At 37.8% G+C, this 23,131-nt stretch overlaps 4 protein-coding genes across 5 annotated transcripts; 2 read left to right on the forward strand and 2 right to left on the reverse strand.

Annotated features, from left to right (window-relative positions):
- Positions 1–89: 89 nt before the first annotated feature.
- On the reverse strand, positions 90–6,090 carry zbtb33 (zinc finger and BTB domain containing 33). 2 transcript variants are annotated; one of them, XM_034138277.1, is made up of 2 exons: positions 5,639–6,090; positions 90–3,315 (listed from the first exon to the last, which is right to left on the reverse strand). In XM_034138277.1, exons 1-2 carry the CDS (start codon positions 5,937–5,939, stop codon positions 1,355–1,357), a joined length of 2,262 nt encoding a protein of 753 aa, XP_033994168.1. In that variant the 5' UTR covers positions 5,940–6,090; the 3' UTR covers positions 90–1,354. The 2 variants fall into 2 exon arrangements, with proteins under 2 accessions (XP_033994168.1, XP_033994176.1); XM_034138285.1 differs by lacking the exon at positions 5,639–6,090 and adding an exon at positions 4,692–4,833.
- Positions 6,091–11,603: 5,513 nt separating this feature from the next.
- nkap (NFKB activating protein) lies at positions 11,604–15,176 on the forward strand. The gene is made up of 8 exons (XM_034138312.1): positions 11,604–12,192; positions 12,668–12,748; positions 12,908–12,969; positions 13,051–13,143; positions 13,230–13,272; positions 13,351–13,557; positions 14,132–14,281; positions 14,715–15,176. The coding sequence occupies exons 1-8, from the start codon at positions 11,762–11,764 to the stop codon at positions 14,887–14,889; spliced, it is 1,242 nt and encodes a 413-aa protein (XP_033994203.1). The 5' UTR covers positions 11,604–11,761; the 3' UTR covers positions 14,890–15,176.
- Positions 15,177–16,105: 929 nt separating this feature from the next.
- Positions 16,106–17,750, reverse strand: ndufa1 (NADH:ubiquinone oxidoreductase subunit A1). The gene is made up of 3 exons (XM_034138326.1): positions 17,502–17,750; positions 17,307–17,396; positions 16,106–16,268 (listed from the first exon to the last, which is right to left on the reverse strand). The coding sequence occupies exons 1-3, from the start codon at positions 17,601–17,603 to the stop codon at positions 16,248–16,250; spliced, it is 213 nt and encodes a 70-aa protein (XP_033994217.1). The 5' UTR covers positions 17,604–17,750; the 3' UTR covers positions 16,106–16,247.
- A 557-nt stretch (positions 17,751–18,307) lies between these two features.
- upf3b (UPF3B regulator of nonsense mediated mRNA decay) lies at positions 18,308–22,315 on the forward strand. Its single transcript, XM_034138335.1, has 10 exons — positions 18,308–18,541; positions 19,151–19,257; positions 19,350–19,456; positions 19,542–19,640; positions 19,807–19,917; positions 20,031–20,074; positions 20,158–20,346; positions 20,432–20,589; positions 20,674–20,998; positions 21,369–22,315. The coding sequence occupies exons 1-10, from the start codon at positions 18,431–18,433 to the stop codon at positions 21,495–21,497; spliced, it is 1,380 nt and encodes a 459-aa protein (XP_033994226.1). The 5' UTR covers positions 18,308–18,430; the 3' UTR covers positions 21,498–22,315.
- Positions 22,316–23,131: the final 816 nt, after the last annotated feature.

Genomic DNA, 23,131 nt, shown 5'->3' on the forward strand with positions numbered 1-23,131 from the left:
CTATGAACCTAAAAGATACGTCTGAGACAGTATTTTAAAATGAAAGAAAAAGACATGAACACAAATGCACTGTACATCAAACGCCAATGTTAATGTGTTAATTAAAAAAGTCCTGCATGATTTTATTGAATGACATGAATAGATATATTTAATTGTTAGCACTACTCATCACTACATTTTGACACAATGGGGAAAAAAAGTTAAAAAGTCCAAATGTGAAAAAATAATCTGCTTGATTCAACACTAAGTGCTTTATGTCTGGATTAAATAATATCAACCACATTTGTTTGCAAAATCTGTCGCCTACACGGTGGACACGGCAGATAATAGCATAAAAAAACAAGGAAGGACAGGAATTGGAAATAAAAATGTACAGGTGTATCAAAATAAAACGGGTGTTCAATGGAAATGTCCAAATTGCGTTTAAATTAAATGATCATTGTATAACTTCCCTGCCACAATATCCACAAGTGGGATTGCCAACAATCACAATGAAAAACTAATAATCATTTCTCTTTGCATTATTCCCATATTGGAATAAGGAGTGATGTTAAATGTCCATTTAAAACTCATGGTTAATGCATCAGTTGATGAGGGTTTTAACATTTGAGCAGCCTTGTTTTATTTCATTACGGGTCACATCCTGTACTTTACAAAAATGTGTTGAAACCGCTAAAGAGCATTTATGCATCCTTTGAAAATCCTGGTTACACACTACATGATTTAGGTTTCATATATTTAAATAGGTAAAAACAGAATTTATATTTTATGAAATGGAGCTCAGTGGGGTGCCTAATGTCGGAAACTGATCTAGAATAGTATGACCCAAAGGTTAAAAAAAAACATCACTGTAATAAGAGAATGCTTTTATTGCAGCTAGTGTGTAATGCCTTCATTTCTGGGGCAACTTTTGAATCCTGCATGAAAATGTTAGCATCCATATAAACTATTGTCGTTGTGATTTTACAGCGTGCGAACCACTATCATTATTTCTAATGATAAAAAAAGACAGATTACAAAGGCAGAGAAACAGGAGTAAAGATTTGGTCACATTGCTTTTCCGTCCTAAAACTACTCGCTTCGTCTCCTTTTCACTTCAACAAGAGGGACAAATTCAAGAAATCTCCAGCTGGCTCTGGCAGATGCACAGATCAGTCTCTGCGCAGCACATTATTCTAACATGTATTAGCATCATTAGTACTATATTTAACCACACAATTAATTCAAAGGAAAGGCTAATGTGACCGTAGATTATTCCGATACTATTGAGCATTACAGATTAATATTGTTGACCTGGAAAAAGGTTATGGGGTACCCTTTAAAAAGGCACATGTAATGGAGCAGCGGGGGTTGCTCAGTAGCTCTCTGGTATAACAAAGTCAAACTCCGTGGCTCCCGGTGGAGGAGAGTTCACGGCTGAGCCCCGGTGGGCGTGAGCATCGGGCGGCATGCGACTGTCGGGCTCGATAAAGATGTCGTCCCAGTTCAACATCCTGGTCTGAGTGGAGGAGTGCACGTCCTCACCGGCGCTAGTGATGTGATGCACGCTGCCGTCCTCCGATATAACCGGGACTCCTTCCTGGCCGTCGTTACTCCACGAGTACGACTTCATCTGCACCGTCTTACACGGCAGGAGGCGGTACAAGTTGTTGTCCGTCTCGTCTTTCTCCTTCCTGCCACTGGGATCCTGGTTGTGCGCATGCTTGCAGTGTGTGGACAGTAACTGGTAGTTCACGAACATGTCGTTGCACATCAGGCACTGGTACCTGCGCTCTCCTGTGTGGTGGATTTCATGTTTAGTTCTGTACTCGGCCAGTGCAAACACCTTGTTGCAGTAGTGGCATGGGTACTTCTTTTCCCACGAGTGAGTGTTGAAGTGACGGCGCAGACTCGTCAGACACACGTAGGGCCGCTTGCAGACGATGCAGACGAAAAAAGTCTTCCCGTCCATGATCAGCTCGTAGTGATCCTCCAGCTCTGTCTTGAACTTCTTCTTGTTGGGGCCGGACTTTGGTGAAAGGGGTATTTCATCAAAGGTTTTCAAAGGTGTTGCCATTAATGCTCTCTTCCCTCTATTAACTTTAGAGCCTCCTTCACCTGGATCCTCCTTCACTGGGACAATGTCGTAAGTATTTTCTCCAATATTGGCGTAGACTTTACACCCGGACGAAATTGAATCGATCTCCGTGGCTGTGTTGAGCGTGACTGTCTTTTTTGCGACTAAAGCTGATTTGGAGCTGTTGGTTTGATTTGACTGGCCATCAGACACGTCTATGATCTTTATTTTGAAATCCCCTTGCTGTGACGAGGCAGAAACTTGCTTCCTTTGGACGCCTATTATTTCACTGCTTTCAGAGGACTGGGAGGCACTCATGTGCTCAGGGGTGACTTTTGACCTGGCGGGCGTTGTGGGAACACTTCCTGAGAAAAGTCTGGCAGGAGAGGATGAGCTTTTGGAGCTGTTGGTGGAGTTGTTGGTGGAGCTATTGGTGGAGGTACTGGCGGAGCTGCTGTTGGAGCTGCTGTCTGGACTGCGCAGAGGGCTGCTGATGGGAATAACGGGTGGTGGACAACTGATGCTGAGAGGCTTTGCAGCGATGATGTTAACGGGGGCTCTGGCTTTCTCTTTCAGTTTTGCAACAGCCTGATTTGATTCCTCATTTTGCGTTGATGCTGCTTTTCCTGCATCTGCTGCTTTTCCTAAATCTGCTGCTTCCAAATCAATAACCTCTGAGTTGGCTGTCTGATTGGCTGCTCTGGTTTGAGCATCCGTTTGTGAGACAAAGATAACATCTCCGTCCGAGTCCTCGTCGTTACCCGCTGACTTGCTCGCCTGGTTGAATTCCTCTGAAGATATGGAGAAAGACTCTGAGATGACGGGCATCACCTCTGGAGGAGTGTCACTCTTGCTCCCCGTCTCCTTAGACAAACCAGGAAGACCCTTAACTTGTGATAAAGGGGATCCCAAGTTTGCAATGAACTTGACTCCCAGAATTTGTCCAGCACTGATGAGATCCTCCAGCATGTCGGAGCGGACACGGACAATCTTGGAGCTGTAAATGTAATTGAGAATCTGCTCAAAGATTTCCGCTTTGATGAAATTTAACTCGATCACTTGTCCAGCGACACTGAAGAGCTGGTGGAAGTACGTACTGGAGGCAGACAGGATTGTTTTGTGAGCCCTGAACTTCTTGTCCTGTATGATAATGGTGACATCACAAAATAATCCATGGTTTCGCTGCTCGTTCATCGATTTCAGCACAGTTGCTGAATACTGTGTGTCGGTCGCAGTTATCAGCTTCAGACTTCGCATGGCTGTGGAAAGGAAAGAAACAAATTAGAATCTAATTTCTTAAGTGCACATCAACAGTCACTTAATAACATTACGGTGAAGGAGAGAATACCATTTGACGCTTCTGCAAAAAATATAGGTGTGGCTCAAATTCAATGTTCAGTCATATCCTGCTTTTCCAGTTCCACTTTTCCTTTCCAACTAACTGACAAACGGGAAGTCAATCAGTAAACAATTCCGGATAATTCTTTTTTTGAGTTTGAGCAATACTGAATGTTACAGCTAAGTATTAGCTTGCTTTAAGTTGTTGAATCGTTGTGTATCCACTGAGAGGTGTTTCTATAAAGCCTGAACAATAGATTTTGAGGTCACTATCAATTTGAGAGTAAAAAACTCTGGTAGACAAACTGTCACAGTGACACTTCTAAAATATGTATATGTCTTTTCTGTGCTAAAGTGTCTTACTTTATTGTCTTTAGTGTCTAACTTATCTGTACAACAAGCTAATACCTAGTCTTCCTGCACTAACATAAATGGGTTGGACAACATTTTGGGAGAAAGTTGCTCAGCATAACACTTCTAAGCAACATCACAAACTATGGGCTTCAAAATCACCATAAAGTCGTACCAGAATATTATTAACAAAACTTAATGAAGGCACACAGGGTTGTGCTTTAACTTCACAATGTAAACCATTACACAATTCCATAAATTGAACAGTTCTTACTTTATTTCAGATATACTATAAGTTTTTACATTTTACAAATACTTACACATCTTTTCACAATATTAATTTCATATGTTTATTGTTATGTCATTACATTATTACTTATGTTTTGGGACATTTTATTTTTGAACATAATTTGAATTTCATTTTCTCTTACATTTATTTTATGCGATAATCCAAAATCATTGCAAGTGACAACCCAATAATACACTTTATTCTGATTGAATCTGGCTGCTGTTATGGAACAATTACACAATGATTATATATAGAAACATACTTTCAGTTCCCGAAAAGCTGTGTTTTAGCCTTTGATGCTTCAATTATATCATGATGTTAGTGAACAATAACGTCACCTTCGCTTACGTTAACGTGGTTGTCAAAGTTGCAGAAACTACATTAAATATAAGCCTCGCATGCCCCTGCACGGCTTCACAACACAGTTTATTAAACTTTAATGGGTAAAATAGCTGGTTTGGTGTATCCATTATGTGTTTAAAGTAATATTGAAATGCATTAGATAGATGGCGAACAAAGGTAAAGCTGCTTCCTCATAATGAGAAGCGCGGCCTCCTGTTTAGCATCCTGTTAGCATGCTAGCTTCAAACACAACAACAATGAATGCGTGAAATCTTGCAACATTAAATAACTGCACATAAAAAGCCTTATGTTTACCTGCAACCCTGGTGTTTTCTGCCAAGATAAAGCAAGACCACTACCCCCGGCTGCAGTAATTTAGCTAGCTAATGACACAATGGCTAACAACAGACAGCTCTCCCTACAGCTGCAGCATCACTGACCGGCAGCCACAAGGGGGCGCCATGGCGTGGTTTTAACTACAAACACTGCATAATTTAGAATAAATAACACTACACGATATCATGAAAATAAAAGATTTATTTAGTAATCGTAAAAAGAAGAATTATTTAGTGCCTGGACGTGGTTTCAGAAAGAAATGTTTACTTTTCCCACGCCGGGATCCTTTCCAGTTCCACCAAAAGTTAACGAATCATTTTTAGAATCATGAATGAGATTTACTCTGCAATCATTTCTAACACGACAGATTTACACTTAAATATATGCTCCTTTTGTATCTCAGACATCTTTTATTTTCCTGCACTATAATTCAAATATCTCGGGATGCTTTCCAGTATTGTTTGAGCAAAACACTCCGGTTTTAACATATGATAATATAAAATGTGTCCTTCAATTTGAAACAGAATTAATTATAAACAATTATTTCATCCACTAATGTTGCTTCCAGTATGCCAGTATTTGTTGGTTTCTTAATGACATGTAACTGTACAATAAATCAATTAAATGTTGCAAAAGTAAAAAAGCCCAACCCTTTTACCAATTTCTACACACCTTAATTCCTCGTTGACCACTTGTGTTTTGTTTTGTATAATGCCCTCAATTTGAATTCATGTTATGAACACTAATGTGATGTGGCTTTCTGATGTCTTTAAAAACAAGTGTTCAATAAAATTGGCAGAAATAAAACTGACCGGGATCATTGTTAATATAACCGGTTCACCCCCTTCAGAATAAAAGCTTAGATCTCTACAAAATAAATTGAAATAATAAAAGTAAAACAGTGTCTGTTAAAAAGATTAAAATACCTGGTTGAGGTTCCTTTATGGGGTCAGGGCCTGCAGAAACCCCCACGTTGCGTTTAAATTCTGCATGAAGCTTGTCCGACATGCTCTTCCTCTTTCTTCCCTTGTATTGATCATACTCCCAGGCGTGTTTGGCTAAGTAATGCCGCTTCATGGTAGCGTCATTAAATAACACCCTCTGACTGCAGATGAGGCACGTTGCAGTCTCAGTCAGATCCGTGAAGAAGTACTCCATGGCCAGTGCCTCCTCAACCTTCTTTTTCACCGGAGGACTCACGTTACTTTCCACGCTAGAAGAAGACATCTTGCTTAATGGAGGTGTGCTGTCAACACAGTAGCTACTTGAGAGTAACTGTGTTGTTGTGTAGCCTCCCAAACTGATGTATTGCGTGAGGTTGCTGATCGGTTAAAGGTGTATGGTTTTGAACTTCCGGGGTTGTGCTGTTCTCCCCGCCGAGAAATGCGCGCACCTCGCGGGAGCGCGCACAGCGTAACAAATAGATGCCACTTCCGCCGGCTTCTTGAGTCCAATAAAACTTTGATTTATAACCACTTCAGATCAGAGAGATGTTTGACTATAGAAGAACCCCAAAACAAGATATTGTACCATTCTTAACCGTATCAACACTGTTTACCCTCCTGTGGAAATGTGTGAGCAAGTGTATGTGTGAAGAAGTATATCATTTTACCATTTATTTGATTATATATAATTTAACTTGTAATTAGATTCCATATTTGAATATTAAATTAAAACATTCGAGAGAGACTTTGCTTAATGGCGGTTTATTTATTTAAAAAATAAATAATTCAAACACTAAATGCAAATAAAAAAGTTAACTGACATTCAAAGCTAATAATCTTGTGCAATTTGCATGTTGTTTTATAAGACAACTATTAGAGATGTTTTACTGTGTTGAAAGAAAATTGAAAAACCACTCATTCAGCACAAAGGAGGTTCTTCATTTACCCCCCAGAGGTGGGAGAAGTACTCAGATCTTGTAGTTGAGTAAAAGTAGAAGTACCAGAGTGTAGGAAGGAATACTCTTCTACAAGTAAAAGTCCTGCATTCAAACATTTACTCAAGTAAATGTACAAAAGTATTAGCATACAAATATACTTAAAGTACCAAAGGTAAAAGTACTCATAATACAGATTGGCCCATTTCAGAATAATACACATCATATGTTTTGATTATTGATCATTAAAGTGTTATCAAAGCTGGTAAAGGTGCAGCTGGTTTTAATGACTTTGTATACTGCAGGGTAGCTTGTGAATTTACTCCAGGTGTAACTAAAGTCTGATTTGTTGTTTATATTTCACATAATTAATCCAAATCTGTAAAGTAACTAAAGGTATTGTAGTGGAGTAAAAGTACACAAGTTACCTCTGAATTGTAGTGGAGTAGAAGTACAAAGTAAAATAAAATGGACATACTCAATTAAAGTACAAGTATCTTAAAAGTATACTTAAGTACAGTGCTTGAGTAAAAGTTACATTAATAATACACAAAACACACAATGCATAAATATATATTTGGTCACAGACTCAAAATGCCCCATGGCTGAGTCTGAGATTTGTCCAGGGTTTTTCTTCTTCTTAGTTCGGTAATAACCTGTTTCACGATGCATGTAGCTACTTATTGTTCTCTGATTTAATATAATTTTGCATCTTGTTTTCCAGATCTTCATACATGTGATGCAAATTACAAGCCGAAAAAGTTCCCTGTGTTTTATGTCCATCTTTTCATCAAGAATACAATACATGATTGAAATATATTTGACATTGAACTCTAAACCGATGCCTCGTAGGAGTGACCACACCTCCTCGGCTCTGTAGCAGTCCATGAGGAGGTGCTGTAAAGTTTCGTTCTCCTCACAGTTAACCATTGGACATGTTTTAGTTTTAACATAGCAGCTCCATGAGACCACAGCTCTGACCGCAAGTCTGTTGATCGAGATTAGCCACCTCACGTCTCTCATGCTCTCCGAAAGCTCTTTACATTTGATTAATTTCAAGACTTTACTACCTTCATCAGATGTTAGGTTTTTGTATGTTATAAAACCTCCATATTTGAAATAATTTACAATTTTAAAAATCACTATTCGGTAGTCCGATCCAATCTATGTTAGATTGTTGTATGTTATAAAACCTCGATATTTGAATAAATGTGCAAGTTCAGTTATGAAGTCACTATAAACTAATTTGTAATAGGGTCCATTTCTGGCTCTGCCTCTTCTTTTTTTCCATCCCATTTTTCCATCCTCAACCCAAGGTGCTTTCCTATTTATTGCAGCTGTAATATTTTTTACAAAGGTAATTTTTAGTTTAATGCCCAGGTCTATGGCTCCCAGGCCTCCATATTCCTTACTTTTGAATAATAAATTACGTTTAGTGACTGACTTCCCTTGTTGTACCCCACACCAAATTGACACACTGTTTGTTTAATTGCATAATTATTTGGGCTGGTGGGGGGAAAATATTTGCTAGAAAAGGGATCTTGCTAAGTAAATGATTTTATTATGTTTATTCTTGATTTATAATTTGTATTTTTATTCTCCCATTGTTTAACTTGTTCTTTGACTTCACTTAGTTTGATCTCCCAATTGAGGTCAGCACAGTTGTTGTTACAAATAGTTAAAGGTGGGGTAGGTAAGTTTGAGAAACCGGCTCGAGATACACTTTTTGTTATATTCCATGGAATGCTCTTAACATCCCGATAGCAATGAATATCTTAAGTGCTTTGACAAAAAATCCATACAAAAATGTCATCTGTGGAAGCCGTAGTACTGTAAAAAGCACGACCAATCATTTTAGCCGGCCCGGCTAAAATAACTGGATGGCCTACCTGCCTGTCAGCCTTCCATCTGTGCACAAACTTATCTCGTGCCCTCATTGGTCATGTGCGCGTTCGTGTGTGTCGGAGGAGGGGCTCTATAAGGAAGTGGCAGATTTTCTCCGGTTGTGTATTTTCAAATTCTCGCGCCCTCGAGCTGGTTTCTCAAAATTACCTACCCCACCTTAAATCCAAGTATTTTAATTAATTTTTTCGCTTGAATGTTTATGTCGCGTTTAGCATCGTCGGCGCCAATCCAGACACCTTCAGTTTTGTTATGGTTTAATTTTGCTCCTGATGCCAATTCATATAGGTTTAGGTGGTTTGTTAAAACATCCATTTCTTGTTGGTTTTTCATTATAACAGTGACATCATCTGCATAGGCGATGGCAGTTATTTTGGGCGCATGGCCAACAGTTGTGTTATATTAACTTGTCATTGTTTATTAGTTTAATTAATGGACTTATGGCTAGCACGTATAGAGCTGCACTTAGAGGGCACCCCTGCTTAACCCCTCTTTCGACATTAAATGCACTGGTTAACACTCCGTTTACATTTATACAGACACAAGATTTAAAATACAGACACGTAATCATGTTTATGAAGGCTTCAGGAAATCCGTAGGCCTTCATCACCGACCATAAGTAATCTCTGGATAAATAGTCGAAGGCTTTGTTTTGATCAAGTCCAATAATAAAAAAAACGTTTTCTTCTTTTGGTTTATTTATGATTTATCTTAAAATTGATAAGTTGTCCCACAAGTTGACCTTTTATAGCACATGTTTTCTCTTTATCTATTATTTTATCTAGTATATCTGTTAATCTATTCATTATTATTTTTGCTAATATCTTATAATCAGTATTAGTTATAGTTAAATGTCTGTAATTATCTATATCAGTTTCATCGTTTTTTTTATATAGTAGAGTCAAGACACCTTCATAAAATGAGTCCCCCATACAACCACTGCTGAGACCTTCATTAAACATAGAGGTCAGTAAGTTTAAAACATCATCAGATAATAGTTGATAAAACTCAGTGGGCAGGCCATCAGGACCGGGACTATACAAACATTCAGCTCTTTTACCGCCTGGATCACCTCATCTTTTCTAATTTCACCGAGAAGGAAATCAAAGTCTTGGATGTTGTACGGAGGGATTGTTCCCAACAGAGTTTTAAAACAGTCCGTTTCAATGTCTATTTTTTTATATGCTTCAGAACATAAATCTCTTATCACTTCTCGTTTCTGTTTTTCATTATACACAATACAACCTTCTTGATTTTTTACACATTTGATGAATTTACTTTGAATTTGTTTTTGGTTGATGTTAATGGCTTGTGCCAAGTTGCCTCTTTGATCTATTTCAGATGTTGTATGAATATTATATAATAATTCCTGGTTTAATTGATCAATTTCAGTTTTTAATTTTGACATATTTTCTTCTACCGTTTTAGATTTAACTTTAATCTGCTTTAAATTAATATATTGTTTGATTAATGATTCATATTGACTCGATACCACTGTTACCCACTGCATCGCTCCTTGCCAGGGGGGAAACCACAAAGTAAGACAAAGTTTAATGCAAAGGGTTTGATAGTTTTTTTTATATATAGTAAAACATTTTGGGGAAAAAAGTTTCCCTTTACTAAAAATGTCACAATTAATATGTCATAATAACTACAAACTCTAATATGCTTATAACCAGGGGTGCACATAACTTTTTTAGTGAGTTACTCAGATGAGTACCAGGAGACAGCGTTTGGTACTCACCCCACATGAAGCGTGGTTTTAATAAGTGCAGTCTTCCTCACTGTCCTCCTCAGTGTCTCCTTCACTGTCCTCTATTTACACTTCTTGCATGCTAGATGATGAAGATGCACCTCCCTGTCTCTTTTTAAGCCTCCGCTTTGCTTTCTCCAAAACTTGTTGCCAAAACTGTGAAGTCCTTGCATTTCCTGAGGCCAAGTTGAAGGATCAAATACTAAGAAATTATCACATGACTTGTAGTCATATCTGATTTCAGAGGAGGGAAGTAACAAAGTACATTTATTCAAGTACTGTACTTAGGTACAATTTATGCTACTTTGTACTTCTACTCCACTACAGTTCAGAGGTAAATCATGTACTTTTCCTCCACTACATGTAGTTAATACATTTTAGTTACTTCACAGATCTGGATGAATGATATGAAATATAATCAAGTCTTAAATCAGACTTTAGTTCCACCTGGAGTAAATTCACAAGCTACCCTGCAGTAGCCTATACAAAGTAATTCAAACTAATTTTTAAACACTTTAATGATCAATAATTATAAAACATATCATATACATTATTATGAAATGGACCAATCTGCAAAATGACTACTTTTACTGTCGCTACTTTAACTAGGTGTTGATGATAATACTTTTCTAATTTTACTTGAGTAACACTTCATCCACCTAACCCTGTCTGATTTCAAACTCTTCCATTAACAGCCTGAGTAAGTTTGCAGGCAGCTGTGTGTTTTACTCCACTTTGTTGTAAATAAAACTGCAGCAGCTTGACCACAGAGCGTGAACGTTGTGATCAGCTGATTTTGCGCAGTTCTCCAGTGTGTGCGCGGGGCACAGAATGTGCACAGGGGAGTCTCCCACTGCAGCCAGTTGATGTAGTTTTGGTACAATTCGGTTGTACACACCGACGTTAACAGCAGCCCCGTCTGTGCACACGGCGACCAACTCTGTCGTCCAGTGATCTAAGCCTCTTTCTCCTGTGAAGCTTCACAGGTCCGTCGGTTATGTCCTGCGCGGCACAGCCAGCACCCAGTTCAATCAGTCATAGAAAGTCCGAAGATTTTTGCAGGGAGCGAAACGGCAAAGTGGCTGCTTAATGTCTTTGTTTTTTTTGGACATGTCTAATAATTTACTCCACTGAGTGTTGACAAGAAACACGTATAGACGAAATATGTGTTTTTGTTTTGATAACCTATCAGGTACGCAAAGGCGCGTTGTGACACAAGTGACGTTACGCATTTCAGATTGTTGCCGCGCATGCGTACCTGCGTACCAGTTATCTGCTTATAACCCACAGACTGCAGTCAGCCAGTAGAAAGTACAAGCGGAACTATGTGCACTTCCGGTTTGGTAAGACCGGTGTGTATTTTCGACGGACTCATGTCGACTTCCTGTTATTGGACGCTTTGCTAACGAAAACACGAACGCGTGTTCATTTCTCTCTTAATATTCCTTTAAAAAGTGAATCTTGAACTCTAGTTTGTAGCTTAGTTTTGTTGAGAGTCCAGATTGGTGAGTAGCGATGCCCAAGTCGGACCGGTCGAGCCCTGACGGCGGCGCCGAGCCTCGCAGCCCCCGGGCCCGCAAACCGCGGTCTCGGTCCCGGAGCCGACACCGCAGCGGCAGCCGCGAGAGGAGCCTGTCTCCGTACAGCTTCGGGCCCAAACTCCCGAAGCCCAGGAACCGGGAGAAGGAATACGAAGAGCGGGACCGCCGGTTCAAAGAGGCTAGAAACATCCGGAGGATTCGCATAGGGAGCCGGAGCAGGTCCCGGTCCAGAGAGAGACACAACAACAACAACAACAACCCGATCACCAACAACAACAGCCACGGCGGGCACTGGTCCGAGCAGAGGGAAGCACCGGGGAAACACGGCGGCTTCAAAGAGGATTATTACTACGAGGAGCAGAGGGACGACGCGCAGAGACAGAGACAAGACGCCTTTATCGCCAGGTAACACTCAGATAATGATTCCATCAGAATTCCTTTATTATTCCAACACCGTTACAATAATGATAGAGACAAAAATAAAAACAGTATTTAGTAAAGTGGCATGCACAAACGTATTTATTATATAAAATCAAATAATAGTTGAAAAGTAATGAAGTAGCTGCAGGATTACTTTATTAAATACTATAATTAATAGTAGGGGACCCTCAAAATATAGTCCATAGTATGTGTCAAGCATATAAATGATGGAGTCAACAATTCACGTGGCTCTTTTTAAACGGTAAATACAATCAGTAAAAACATACAACATAGAGGCTTACAGCACTGGAAATGCTAATACAAATCAATTAAAAAAAACATACATATTACTTAGCAAGAAGATAGCAACAGGTTTAAGCAAAGGCAGTCCGGACACACAGAGTTGTACAGTACAATTGATTGTTTTGGTGTTGATGTGGAATTTGTTTTTCTGTTGCAGGCGTCTGCAAGAGAGAGAGAAGATCGGTGAGTCAGGTTGTCCTGAAGTTTGGGGATATTCACCGAGAGTAAAAGAGCCAGAGTACGTCAAGAATCTCTCAAAAAACAATTTTTTTTATTGTATGATATTGTTTTAAAATTCAAAGAACCACACATTTGTTCTCCAGAGTTTTATACGTACATACGCTTTTGTATGTTTCGGTGCAGAAGGTATAATTTTCTTACTTCTGTTTTCCAATAGCTCTGATGAATTCACTCCAGTCGAAGACGAGAAAAACAGCAGTTCAGAATCCAGCTCAGAAGGTAAAGCACACAGTGTTTGGATGTGAATAAATTACATTAAATTGCCTACTGCGAAATGACAAACAAAGTTATTCTTCACAGACGATAAGAAAAAGAAAAAAAAGAAGAAGAAATCCAAGAAAAAGAAGAACAAAAAGCACTCTGAAGACAGCGAGCTGGAGTCAGATTCAGATGGTGAGACAGACATACATTCATTTAAGAAATAATAACCTTTCTTGATTTTTATCAGCTGATATGTTTGTCATTTATTTATATTTCAGAAGAAATAAAGAAGAAGAAATCCAAGAAAAAGAAGAGCAAGAAGTAAGTGCCGAAGCGCTGCTGCATATCCGCTTTCTTCACAAAACAATGAATTAAACAAACCCACTTTTTTCCTTACAGGTCAAAGAAGTCCAAGAAGAAGAAGGAGAAGGAGAAGAAGAAGACCCGCAAGGAGTCCAGCCACACCGGCAGTGAGCAGTCAGAGGAGGAGGAGGAAGAGGAGGATCCCAACGCGGTGCTGTGGGTGGAGAAAACCTGCATCGACGAACACATGGTCGGCCCCGAAGCCCCCCTCTCTCAGCTGGAGCAGGACGACAAACCTTTAGAGTAAGACTTTTTATTGCACTTTATGTTCCTTCAAACAATACACAATTTTGATGGAAGCACTGCAGCAGGTTGCCTGATAACACGTGATATTGTAATGCTGACGAGTCCTTTTTGATGACAAAAGGGCAATCTTCTGTTGTAATTGCAATTGAAGAATACCAGTAACTCCTAAGTGGATGTCATCAAGTTTCTTGTTTTGTCCAATGAGTCCTAAAACACCCAAGAAAAATAGTAAATGTTTTCAAATGTAAAAGTTGGAAGTGGTACCAGGGTATTTTTGTGTTTTTCTGCTTGGGAAATACAGAACTGATAAGACAAATATTTTTGATTGAATTAGTTTATTATTCACACAGCTCTTGAATATTTCCTTTTTTCTTTTTCTTATGAATATGATGACTTTTTGAAATATATAAAAAAGATATATGATGAACTGGTTTTGGATAGTTTGTTGGATAAAACACAACATTTGAAACTGGACTCCCAAAAGAATCATTGGTGTTTTTTCTTATATGTTACAGAACTTATTTTCTTCATTTATGACTGGAGTTTAACAAATGCATTTTTCTCTGTCCAGTTTTGGTCATGCGCTGTTGCCGGGTGAAGGTGCTGCGATGGCAGAGTACGTGAAAGCAGGCAAACGTATCCCGAGAAGAGGAGAGATCGGTCTCACCAGCTGCGAGATCGCCGATTTTGAGAAGTCTGGCTACGTGATGAGTGGCAGCAGGTACGTCATGTTTAGGAGTAAACTCACATTGGAGTTGATAGGATTTTAACTTTCTGGATAATTGGTGATAGATTAAGAATTTAAAATATATGTCTATTTTTATGAAAGAATATATATTTATGTACAAATAAATATATATATATATATATATATATATTTGTTAGTGTTCACAGACAAAATAAAAGCTAAAGGATTGTATTCCAAGAACACTATCAAAGATAAGCGAAGAGAAAAAACAGGACATATTTTATTAAATAAAATAATATCTTAAGATAAATCACATATTTACATACCAAATAAGACACAGAAAATGGGGATAAAAGGAGTCATTTACGAATAGAAATATAATTCCGATGTGAAAGTCTGGGAACATTGATGTTGAGCTTCTTCTGTTTTTATTTTGATACTGAACAATTTAAATGTAACCCCGCAGACATCGCCGTATGGAGGCTGTGCGTCTGAGAAAGGAAAACCAGATCTACAGTGCCGACGAGAAGCGAGCGTTGGCGTCCTTCAACCAGGAGGAGAGGAGGAAGAGGGAGAGCAAGATCCTGTCCAGCTTCAGGGAGATGGTGTACAGGAAGACCAAAGGCAAGGAGGAGAAGTGAACATCACATCTGTTTTTTATACCTTTTACTTTTATCTTGAGGTATTATTCTTGTGTTTCGGGAGAATAACCCCATTCAGTTTGAGTTAAATGTACAGTTTTGAGGGAGGTTTTTAACTATAAAGATATGTTTGTAACTGAGACTTTGAGAAGTACTTTGTCGTATTATATTCTCCATCCCATGTATTCACTGGAAAGTGTCTTCCCTTTTAATTAAATCTTTATTTTCTCTTGTAAATCGTTTGTGAATCATCCTGATCAGAACATTCAATAAAATGTAATAGTGAAGTTTTGGTTTTCACAGTTCTTCTTTCAATTTTGGTCATTCTAGGAGAAACATTTCGAATCAATCATGAGTGAAAAAGCAAAGATATTAGAAACCTATGATACTATATTTTCATATATTTAAAAAAATGTATTACATTTTAATCACCTAAAATAATCCTGTCTAGAATATGTTTTTCTACCTTTCTTGTTTGTTATCAAATCACGACCTCAGATTTTTCATAACCGGATTGATGAAATTATACCACGGTCCAATGATTGTGTTGATCAGTGTGTAGGTCATTAAATTATACATGTAATATTATTTTTTTAAACGAATAGTTAAACATCAGTTCCTCTGCTTCACAAGTTCACTGGTAGATGGTTATTAAAAAAAATTATATTTTTAAAAGACAAAGTGATGTCTTAAGAGTTGTCTTGTGTGGTCCAAACAACATTCAACTAATTTAAAAGAAAGCATTCATTTCTCACATTTGAAAAGGAATTTCCTAAATTATGAGAATCTAAATCATTGATTCCTTGCAGATGACCTTTTATACAGATTCTACAGACTAACGAACACATCTGTCTGGTACAGAGCCCTGCAAAAATTACACCATAACAATCATGTTTTTTTTAATTAAAACAAGACTTAATATTGTTTCTGATTGCAATATCAGTCAAAAATAATCACAATTCAATTTTTAAATCCTTCTGCCCTGCTTCTAAATATAATTAGTTTGGAGTTGTTTTGAAAGCTACAGCCTTTAAAGCATGAGGAGACATTTATATATATATATATACAAAATATTACAGTGTCTAGTCTCACTAGTATAGATATTAATATATTCCTTGGGTTTCCCCTCGTGCGATATAACATCTACAATACGACAGGTGTAAAGGATCTCTTGTCTGTTGCTTATGAAATTCACAAATGAGCCGAGAAGCCTCTGAAGATTTTCAGTGTGGAACAGTTTAATTAATAACAGGGACGATTGCCTTAAAAGACTGAAAAAACAAACAGCTGGATGTTAAATATAATCTTTTATTGTACAACGTTCTTCTCTCTCATCAGGGTCCTTATATCCGTCATCATCAGTTGATGTTCTCGAGCCCCTGTTGAGAAAGAATAGTATTATATTTAAAAACAATTGAAACAAATATTAAACATTAACCAATAATTTCATTTTTTGAGGATATCCCTGCCTTCAAAACAGCTATAGGTTTTAGTTTAGTTGATGAATGTATGGAAATCATTATCTAGGCCTGAGGTTTAAGCATGTTCTGCTGTAAACCTCAGTGTACGTGCTATTTTACAGGTTGGAAAATATGTCATTAGAAAGACATTTGACTCTCCGTAAATCGTGCAAGAAAATACTAAATGATATTGATTCAACAAACGTAATCTTTGCTTATTTAATGTCTTATATTTGTTTCGCCTAGGCTTGTATTGTCAATGTCTTACTACAAGAGAGGTTGGAATCTGCTAGTTAGGTGAGGGATATGTTTTACTTAAAAACACACTAATAAATCCTCCAAACCTTTTTGCATTTTATATTAAAACAGATTTATTTCTTTGTCTTAATGTTACTTACCAAATATGTAATATGGCATTTTACCTATAAATAGCAGTTCTTAACATTTCTGCATGTTGTTCTTTATTTGGGGATCACTCAACAGCAGCAGTTCCCTTTCACCCTAAGTTAAATACTATTAAAGAATGATACATAATATATTAAAAAAAATTAGAATGCAATTATTATTTTCCACTTTCGTTTGTTTCCTGAAATTAATTTCCAGAAGACTCAAGGACAAAGTGATTTTTACCCTTAGAAATATTTGTATAATTATTCATTAAACCAAACGTTTGTTCTCAATTTTCCAGCAATTAAACTCAGCATTAAACATTTATTTTCATAATGTGCACACATACACCTTTCTACATTTTGGCTGAAAATGTGCACATCACTGAGATACAACCGGTTTGTAAATACAGACACTTGCAATATTAATGCCTCGCTGAGACACACTGAGCTTATTGAGCAATAGAAGAAAAAAAGGACATATTTATATAAATATAATATTTCGTTTGATTGTTATGCTCACTTTTCTCACAGAAGGTTATATTATTATCATCGACACATGGACACTAACCTTGGAGTCAAAGTAGTCTCCAGTTCCCGACACCCGCTTGTCTCTCTCCAGCAGATACCACTGCCAGGGCTGCCGAGCGATTCTCTTTTCCTGCAGGAGAACACAACAAGTATTGAATCAAGATGTTTTAAAGAAAAAACATTCTGACAGCACTGTTAGCTTGTTTCTTATTAGTTACATTAGCATCCTGCTCACCTTTCCTCCGTTTGTGAACCTGTGTACATATGTGGTGGCGATGCCGGGAATGATCAAACATATGGTCATGGCCGCCAAACCGGGCAGGATTTCATACCACATGATTACAGCCGGAGACTTTCAGCCCACTGAGAGCAACTTTGATTACAACCGAGTCGCCCTAACAGTTTATTTAGCTAGGAAGCTAACAAAATGTCAACTCTCCTCTGACGACCTATGTTCATGTTCCGCTAGCAGAACAAGGAGAAGACTTCCTGTTGGTTTTTTTTTTCAAAATAAAGGTGTCAGCGCTTTATAGATGAAAAAAGTCATTTTTTACTTACTACTCGACTATTTTGCCGTCAAGCGTTACATACATTCAGATTTTCCTTTCGGTTCCTATATTAGAGATACGGTTGTAAAATATTTAATGCATTGGGAATTAGTACATTTAAGACTATCTATACAGAATCATAACAGAAAGGTTTAATCAGCAATAAACACTCATTGTAATCACTATTTCGTACACTCCTTTAGTTTGTGTGAAAATCCTATCACATACAAAATACACAGCTCTAAAGTATTATCTTAAGCAACCCAGCTTTTATTTTGAAGGTTATAAAAAGGAAGTTGAATTTTCCCGATATCTAAAGTCATTAAAAAGAAGAATACCTCAAAATAAATAACTTTCCGGTCAAATTAAAACTCACATACACAACAAATCGACACAACAAAAATGTGAAACAATTTAAATTATTTAAATGTGAAATTCACGGAATACGATTGTTTTCACTCTCATCGCCCCCCTCTGGTGGTAACGCCAAACTGCAGGTCCGACCAGAGGAAGTTACGGTTAGTTCTGTTGCTACCACACGGCTAACTTGCTAAAAAGTAAACAAGTGTGCGGAATGAGATGAGATACAACTGCTTGACGAAGTAGATTTTCAACCATGAAGGAAGATAAGGAAAACGCTAGACCGAAGGATAGAAGACTGGAATTAAATTGTGACGATGGAGAAAAGACGGAGAGGTCCAAGGAAAAGAAAGAGGCCATGACAAAGGTAGAACTTGCTAGCTCCGTTAGCTACAGTTGCTATACGTCAGTTATTGTTATGGTTACGAGTTATCGTAACTATTTAAATAACAACATGTTTTTACTAGCTGTGTTTTGTCTGATAAACCAAACATAGTCTACTTTGTAATGTTTATAGTGAGTTACACAAGTATTAATATGACTAACCCCAACTTTAAGTCAATATCAGTCAACCCATTCTATGTTAATTATGTTCCTACTTCTTTATTGCACAAGTAAAAAAAACATTACAAAGAAGCAGTTTTTGGCAATGAAAATGTCCCACGAACAGTGCTTTAAAAATAAATGTATAAAAAAGTAAAAAAATAAAATTAGAAGACTATATGAAATCTAAAATAGATCCTTAAATACATATAAAATAAAGAAATATACATGAATGGTAGACAGTTAGCCTATTTCAAAAATGGTTAAACTGAATATAAACATGAATGTAGTATTCATTTCAATATATATTTTATTCTAATTTCACTATGTGTTATTTTCTTTACTTATCTGGATGTCTTTCTTTCCTTCCTTTCTTACCTTATCTTTGTTCTCCCAGCTGTGATGATATATTCAACTTTCAATTATTTCAAAGATTGTGATCAGACGGTTACCACCAAGTCTGACCAAGGAGGAGCTGGAGGAGCAGTTACAACCTCTCCCAGAGATGGACTACCTGGAGTTTTTCTCCAACGACACCAGGTCATTTAATAAAAATATGTTTAGTTATTTAAAAAAAGCATGCTATTATTGACTCTAAACATGTAACCGACATTATTACTCTTTCCTTTCAGCCTTTTCCCACACCTCTTTGCAAGGGCTTACATAAACTTCAAGCACCAAGAGGATATAGTTCTCTTCAGAGATCGATTTGATGGTTATGTGTTCATTGACAGCAGAGGTATGAAGCTCACACATTTTTCCCTTTAATATTAAGGATTTCCCCCGACATGGCTTGAGGTTAGTCCACATTTGTTTTTAAACAGGACAGGAGTATACTGCCGTCGTGGAATTTGCCCCTTTTCAAAAGACTGCCAAGAAAAGAAGTAAGAAAAAGGACGCAAAATGTGGAACAATTGCTGAAGGTAAAAAACATATAAGAATATGTTATTAAGAGAGATATGGCGATGGTTGGACCTTTTTTCCGACCACAAAGAAAATGTGTTTGTCCTCTAAAAAAGCTAGAACAACTGTATCATTTTGAAATACTTGATATTTACATTAATATACAAATATGTTGTTTTCTTTCAGATCCTGATTACAATAAGTTTCTTGAAATTTACAACGGCGATGACGACAAGATGGCATCAACACCTGAGACCCTGCTGGAAGAGATTGAGGCCAAATCAAAGGAACTTGTTGGTATGTGAACAGTCCCTTAAATAAAAAAATGCATCCAAAACATTATTTTGTATCTGTAGAACAAACACACTCTTGGAGGAAAGATTTCAAACATGTGTTTTTCTCAATTTAAGCTAAAAAAACAACTCCTCTGCTGGACTTCCTGAAGAATAAACAGGTAAATTTAAAGGCGGGATAAAGTGATTAACGTTAAATTGCATGATCAGGGCTGGCTTCATGTTGTGTTTGAACACTTTTCAGAGAATCAGGGAGGAAAAGAAAGAAGAGAGAAGAAGGAGGGAGCTTGAACGCAAGCGTGTGCGTGATGAGGAGCGTCGCAAGTGGAGGGAGGAGGAGAGAAGGAAGCGCAAAGACACCGATAAGATGAAGAGACTCGACAAACCGCTGGAGAAAGACAAGGACCAAGTGAAAGAAGAACCAAAGATTAAGGTGTGTGCTGCAGTCAACTAAAGCAGTTTAAAAGGTTAAATCTCCAATATTTCATGATGTCTCCCATTTGTTTTCAAATGTTTAGCTCCTGAAGAAGCCAGACAGAGCTGAAGATGCTGATTCTGAGAAGCCCAAGGAAAAAACCAAGAAACCAGAGAGGCCCAATAAAGAGGACAGACCCATGGGGGGTGCTGATCATAAGAGGCGTCAGCACATTGATAATAAGGAGGATCGAGGAAGGAAGTTAGTAGCTATAGTTATATGGTTTTTGAAAATGCATATCTCACCTTGAACAGAATGCTCAGACAGGATTTGTGCTTCACACAGAGGTGAGGAAGACGGGAGGAAGGAGTTCAGGGAGCGCGACCCAGACCGAGACAGAGAGCGCGATGGAGAGCGCGAAAAGGAGCGCCGCCAGAGGGAGAAGGAGCGCCTCAGGCGACAGGACGAAGATCGCCGGAGAAGGAGAGAGCGCGAGAACACTTTCAGGAAGGATAAAAGGCAGGATGAGGCTAAAAAAGATAAAGAGCGGGCCTTTGAGAAGAAGAAGGGAGATCACACTGGAGAGTCCAGTCGCTCTGAGAGGTCAGAGAGGCCTGCCAAAGACCACAAGAAGGAGGAGAGCCTGAAAAGAGATCGGCTACGAAACAAGGTAATGACTGTGTTTGGAAATCACATTCTAACATACTGCATACTACATACTTGTATTCACTGCATACTGCCAATGAAATACTTCTTCTCTGAATAGCATAACCGTATTAGTATACATTTTTAGTTTATGATAACAATACTGTTATATTTAGAGCCAGTTACCTTTCAAATCAAGTTATATTTACAACCATTTTCAGTGTTATACTACACCCAATCAAAAATAAAATGGAATTAAATGTCAGTATGCAATACTCAAAAAGGTTTGGCTTATATCGTCACGGTTAATTGCACTTATCTTAACGCGCCTTAGATAAAAGTGTCAGCTCAACGTACTGTAATGTATTTCTAAGAAAGTTGTTTTCTTACATCAGGACCGGCCTACCATTCAGCTGTACCAGCCCGGGTCCAGAACCCGCACTCGAGGAGGAGCCGAATCCAGCTCTGCCGACAGGAAGCCAGACACCGAGACGGAGAAAGTGGCTGACAAAGGAGACGATTGAGCAGATTTCTACTTATGGCATTTTAAGTTTGGTGAGGAGAGGGGAGACAGGCCTGTGAGGCTCGGAGCAGCAAGGTGGCGCCTCAGGGCGACGGCACTGCAGCTCGAGCACCCGGCTCTCCCAGTCTCCGGGGCAGAGGAATAATTGCAGAGCCTAGCAGTGCCTGAATGTGTCCCTCTTTAGTTGTATTTGTTATGTAAGGTAACAGTAACCTTTGGAAAGAGTTTGGCTGTTGGGCACATTGGGTGGAGCCAAAGCTTTCTTGGACCACGTGAACTTAAAGTGACCTTATGTCAGTATTGTTTCTCTCATGTCAAGTGTTGCAAACGGTGTCTTTTCAAACATATTCATCCATATCACAGTTTTTAATTTACCAGTTACTCAAAATGTCATCAATGCTATCAATATTGTTCGACTCTGTCTTGAATGAGATTCTGTATTAGCACTGACATTTTCAGTTTCAAGTGTTCACATGTCAATCTTCCTCTGCCTGGGGAACTTCAATTAAAGTATGTAACTCTCATATTCTGTTATAGGCATCCACATATGCTGAAGTACATAGTCTGTATTTACAGGTTTGGGATCATGTGTTTTGTTCATACAGTGTCTGAGGAGAAATAGCCATTTCTGACTAGACTGCCATGTGACAGCTACGCCTGCATGCAAACTTCAATCAGAGGGATCAACCTGTGGCCTTCGCCCCTTTTTCTAATCTGAAATTCCCCTTAAACATTCATGTGTGATGCACCAAACTGAATACAGCATGAGAATGATGTAAACATTTTTGACTGGATTAAAAAGGTATTTGCTTAAATGTACATGCTTTGGTTTCTTTTATTAAAGTGTGGGATTTTGAGCTAATTCATAACACTAGACGTTTAGTTTTGACCTGTTCAAATATTCCTATGGTGGAATACGAAATGATTTGATTTCATTATTTGAAATATCCATAGTTTAAGAACTAGATTTCACAAATGCACCTCCCTCATGAACACAAAATGACCTTAAATGCAGATCCTGCTTTAGGTGGTGATGTATTTCAGTGGTACACAAACAAATGTGCAATACAATTTCATAAAAGCAGCCACAAACTACTTAAAATAGTTTTATGAAGTCCTATCTATAGTATATATTTCTATTAGCTATTCATATGAATTATTTGTAAAGTAATGAGTAACTAGACGAGTAACATCCTATAGTAGTAGAAGAATAACTAAGTATCAGATAAAGTACTAAGGATAGAACATATACCTCAGCATATAATGATATATAACTGTTTTATAAAAGGAAAAACATACATACATAGGGTGTGAAATGCATCACAAATTCAAATATTACAGACATAAATTAGGGTGAAAAGAGGAAACAAGGACAATTAAATAAACAGATACATTTGTATTTATAGAATATAATTTACATGTTACAGAATATATGCCATATTATACATAGCTAAACAAAATTGCAATACCCGGCACATAGTAAATAGCAATATTTTATTTTCACCATTTATAAATTGTTCATAAACTCTGAACAAGAGGTGAAACTTTTCAGCACATCAGGTTACCTTGGCACAAACATTATATTTTCATGTGAATATCTTGCCTATCCATCAGCTTGTAACATAAACTCTGTAG

This window comes from Trematomus bernacchii, unplaced genomic scaffold, assembly GCF_902827165.1.
Source record: "Trematomus bernacchii unplaced genomic scaffold, fTreBer1.1, whole genome shotgun sequence".
Lineage (NCBI taxonomy): Eukaryota > Metazoa > Chordata > Actinopteri > Perciformes > Nototheniidae > Trematomus > Trematomus bernacchii.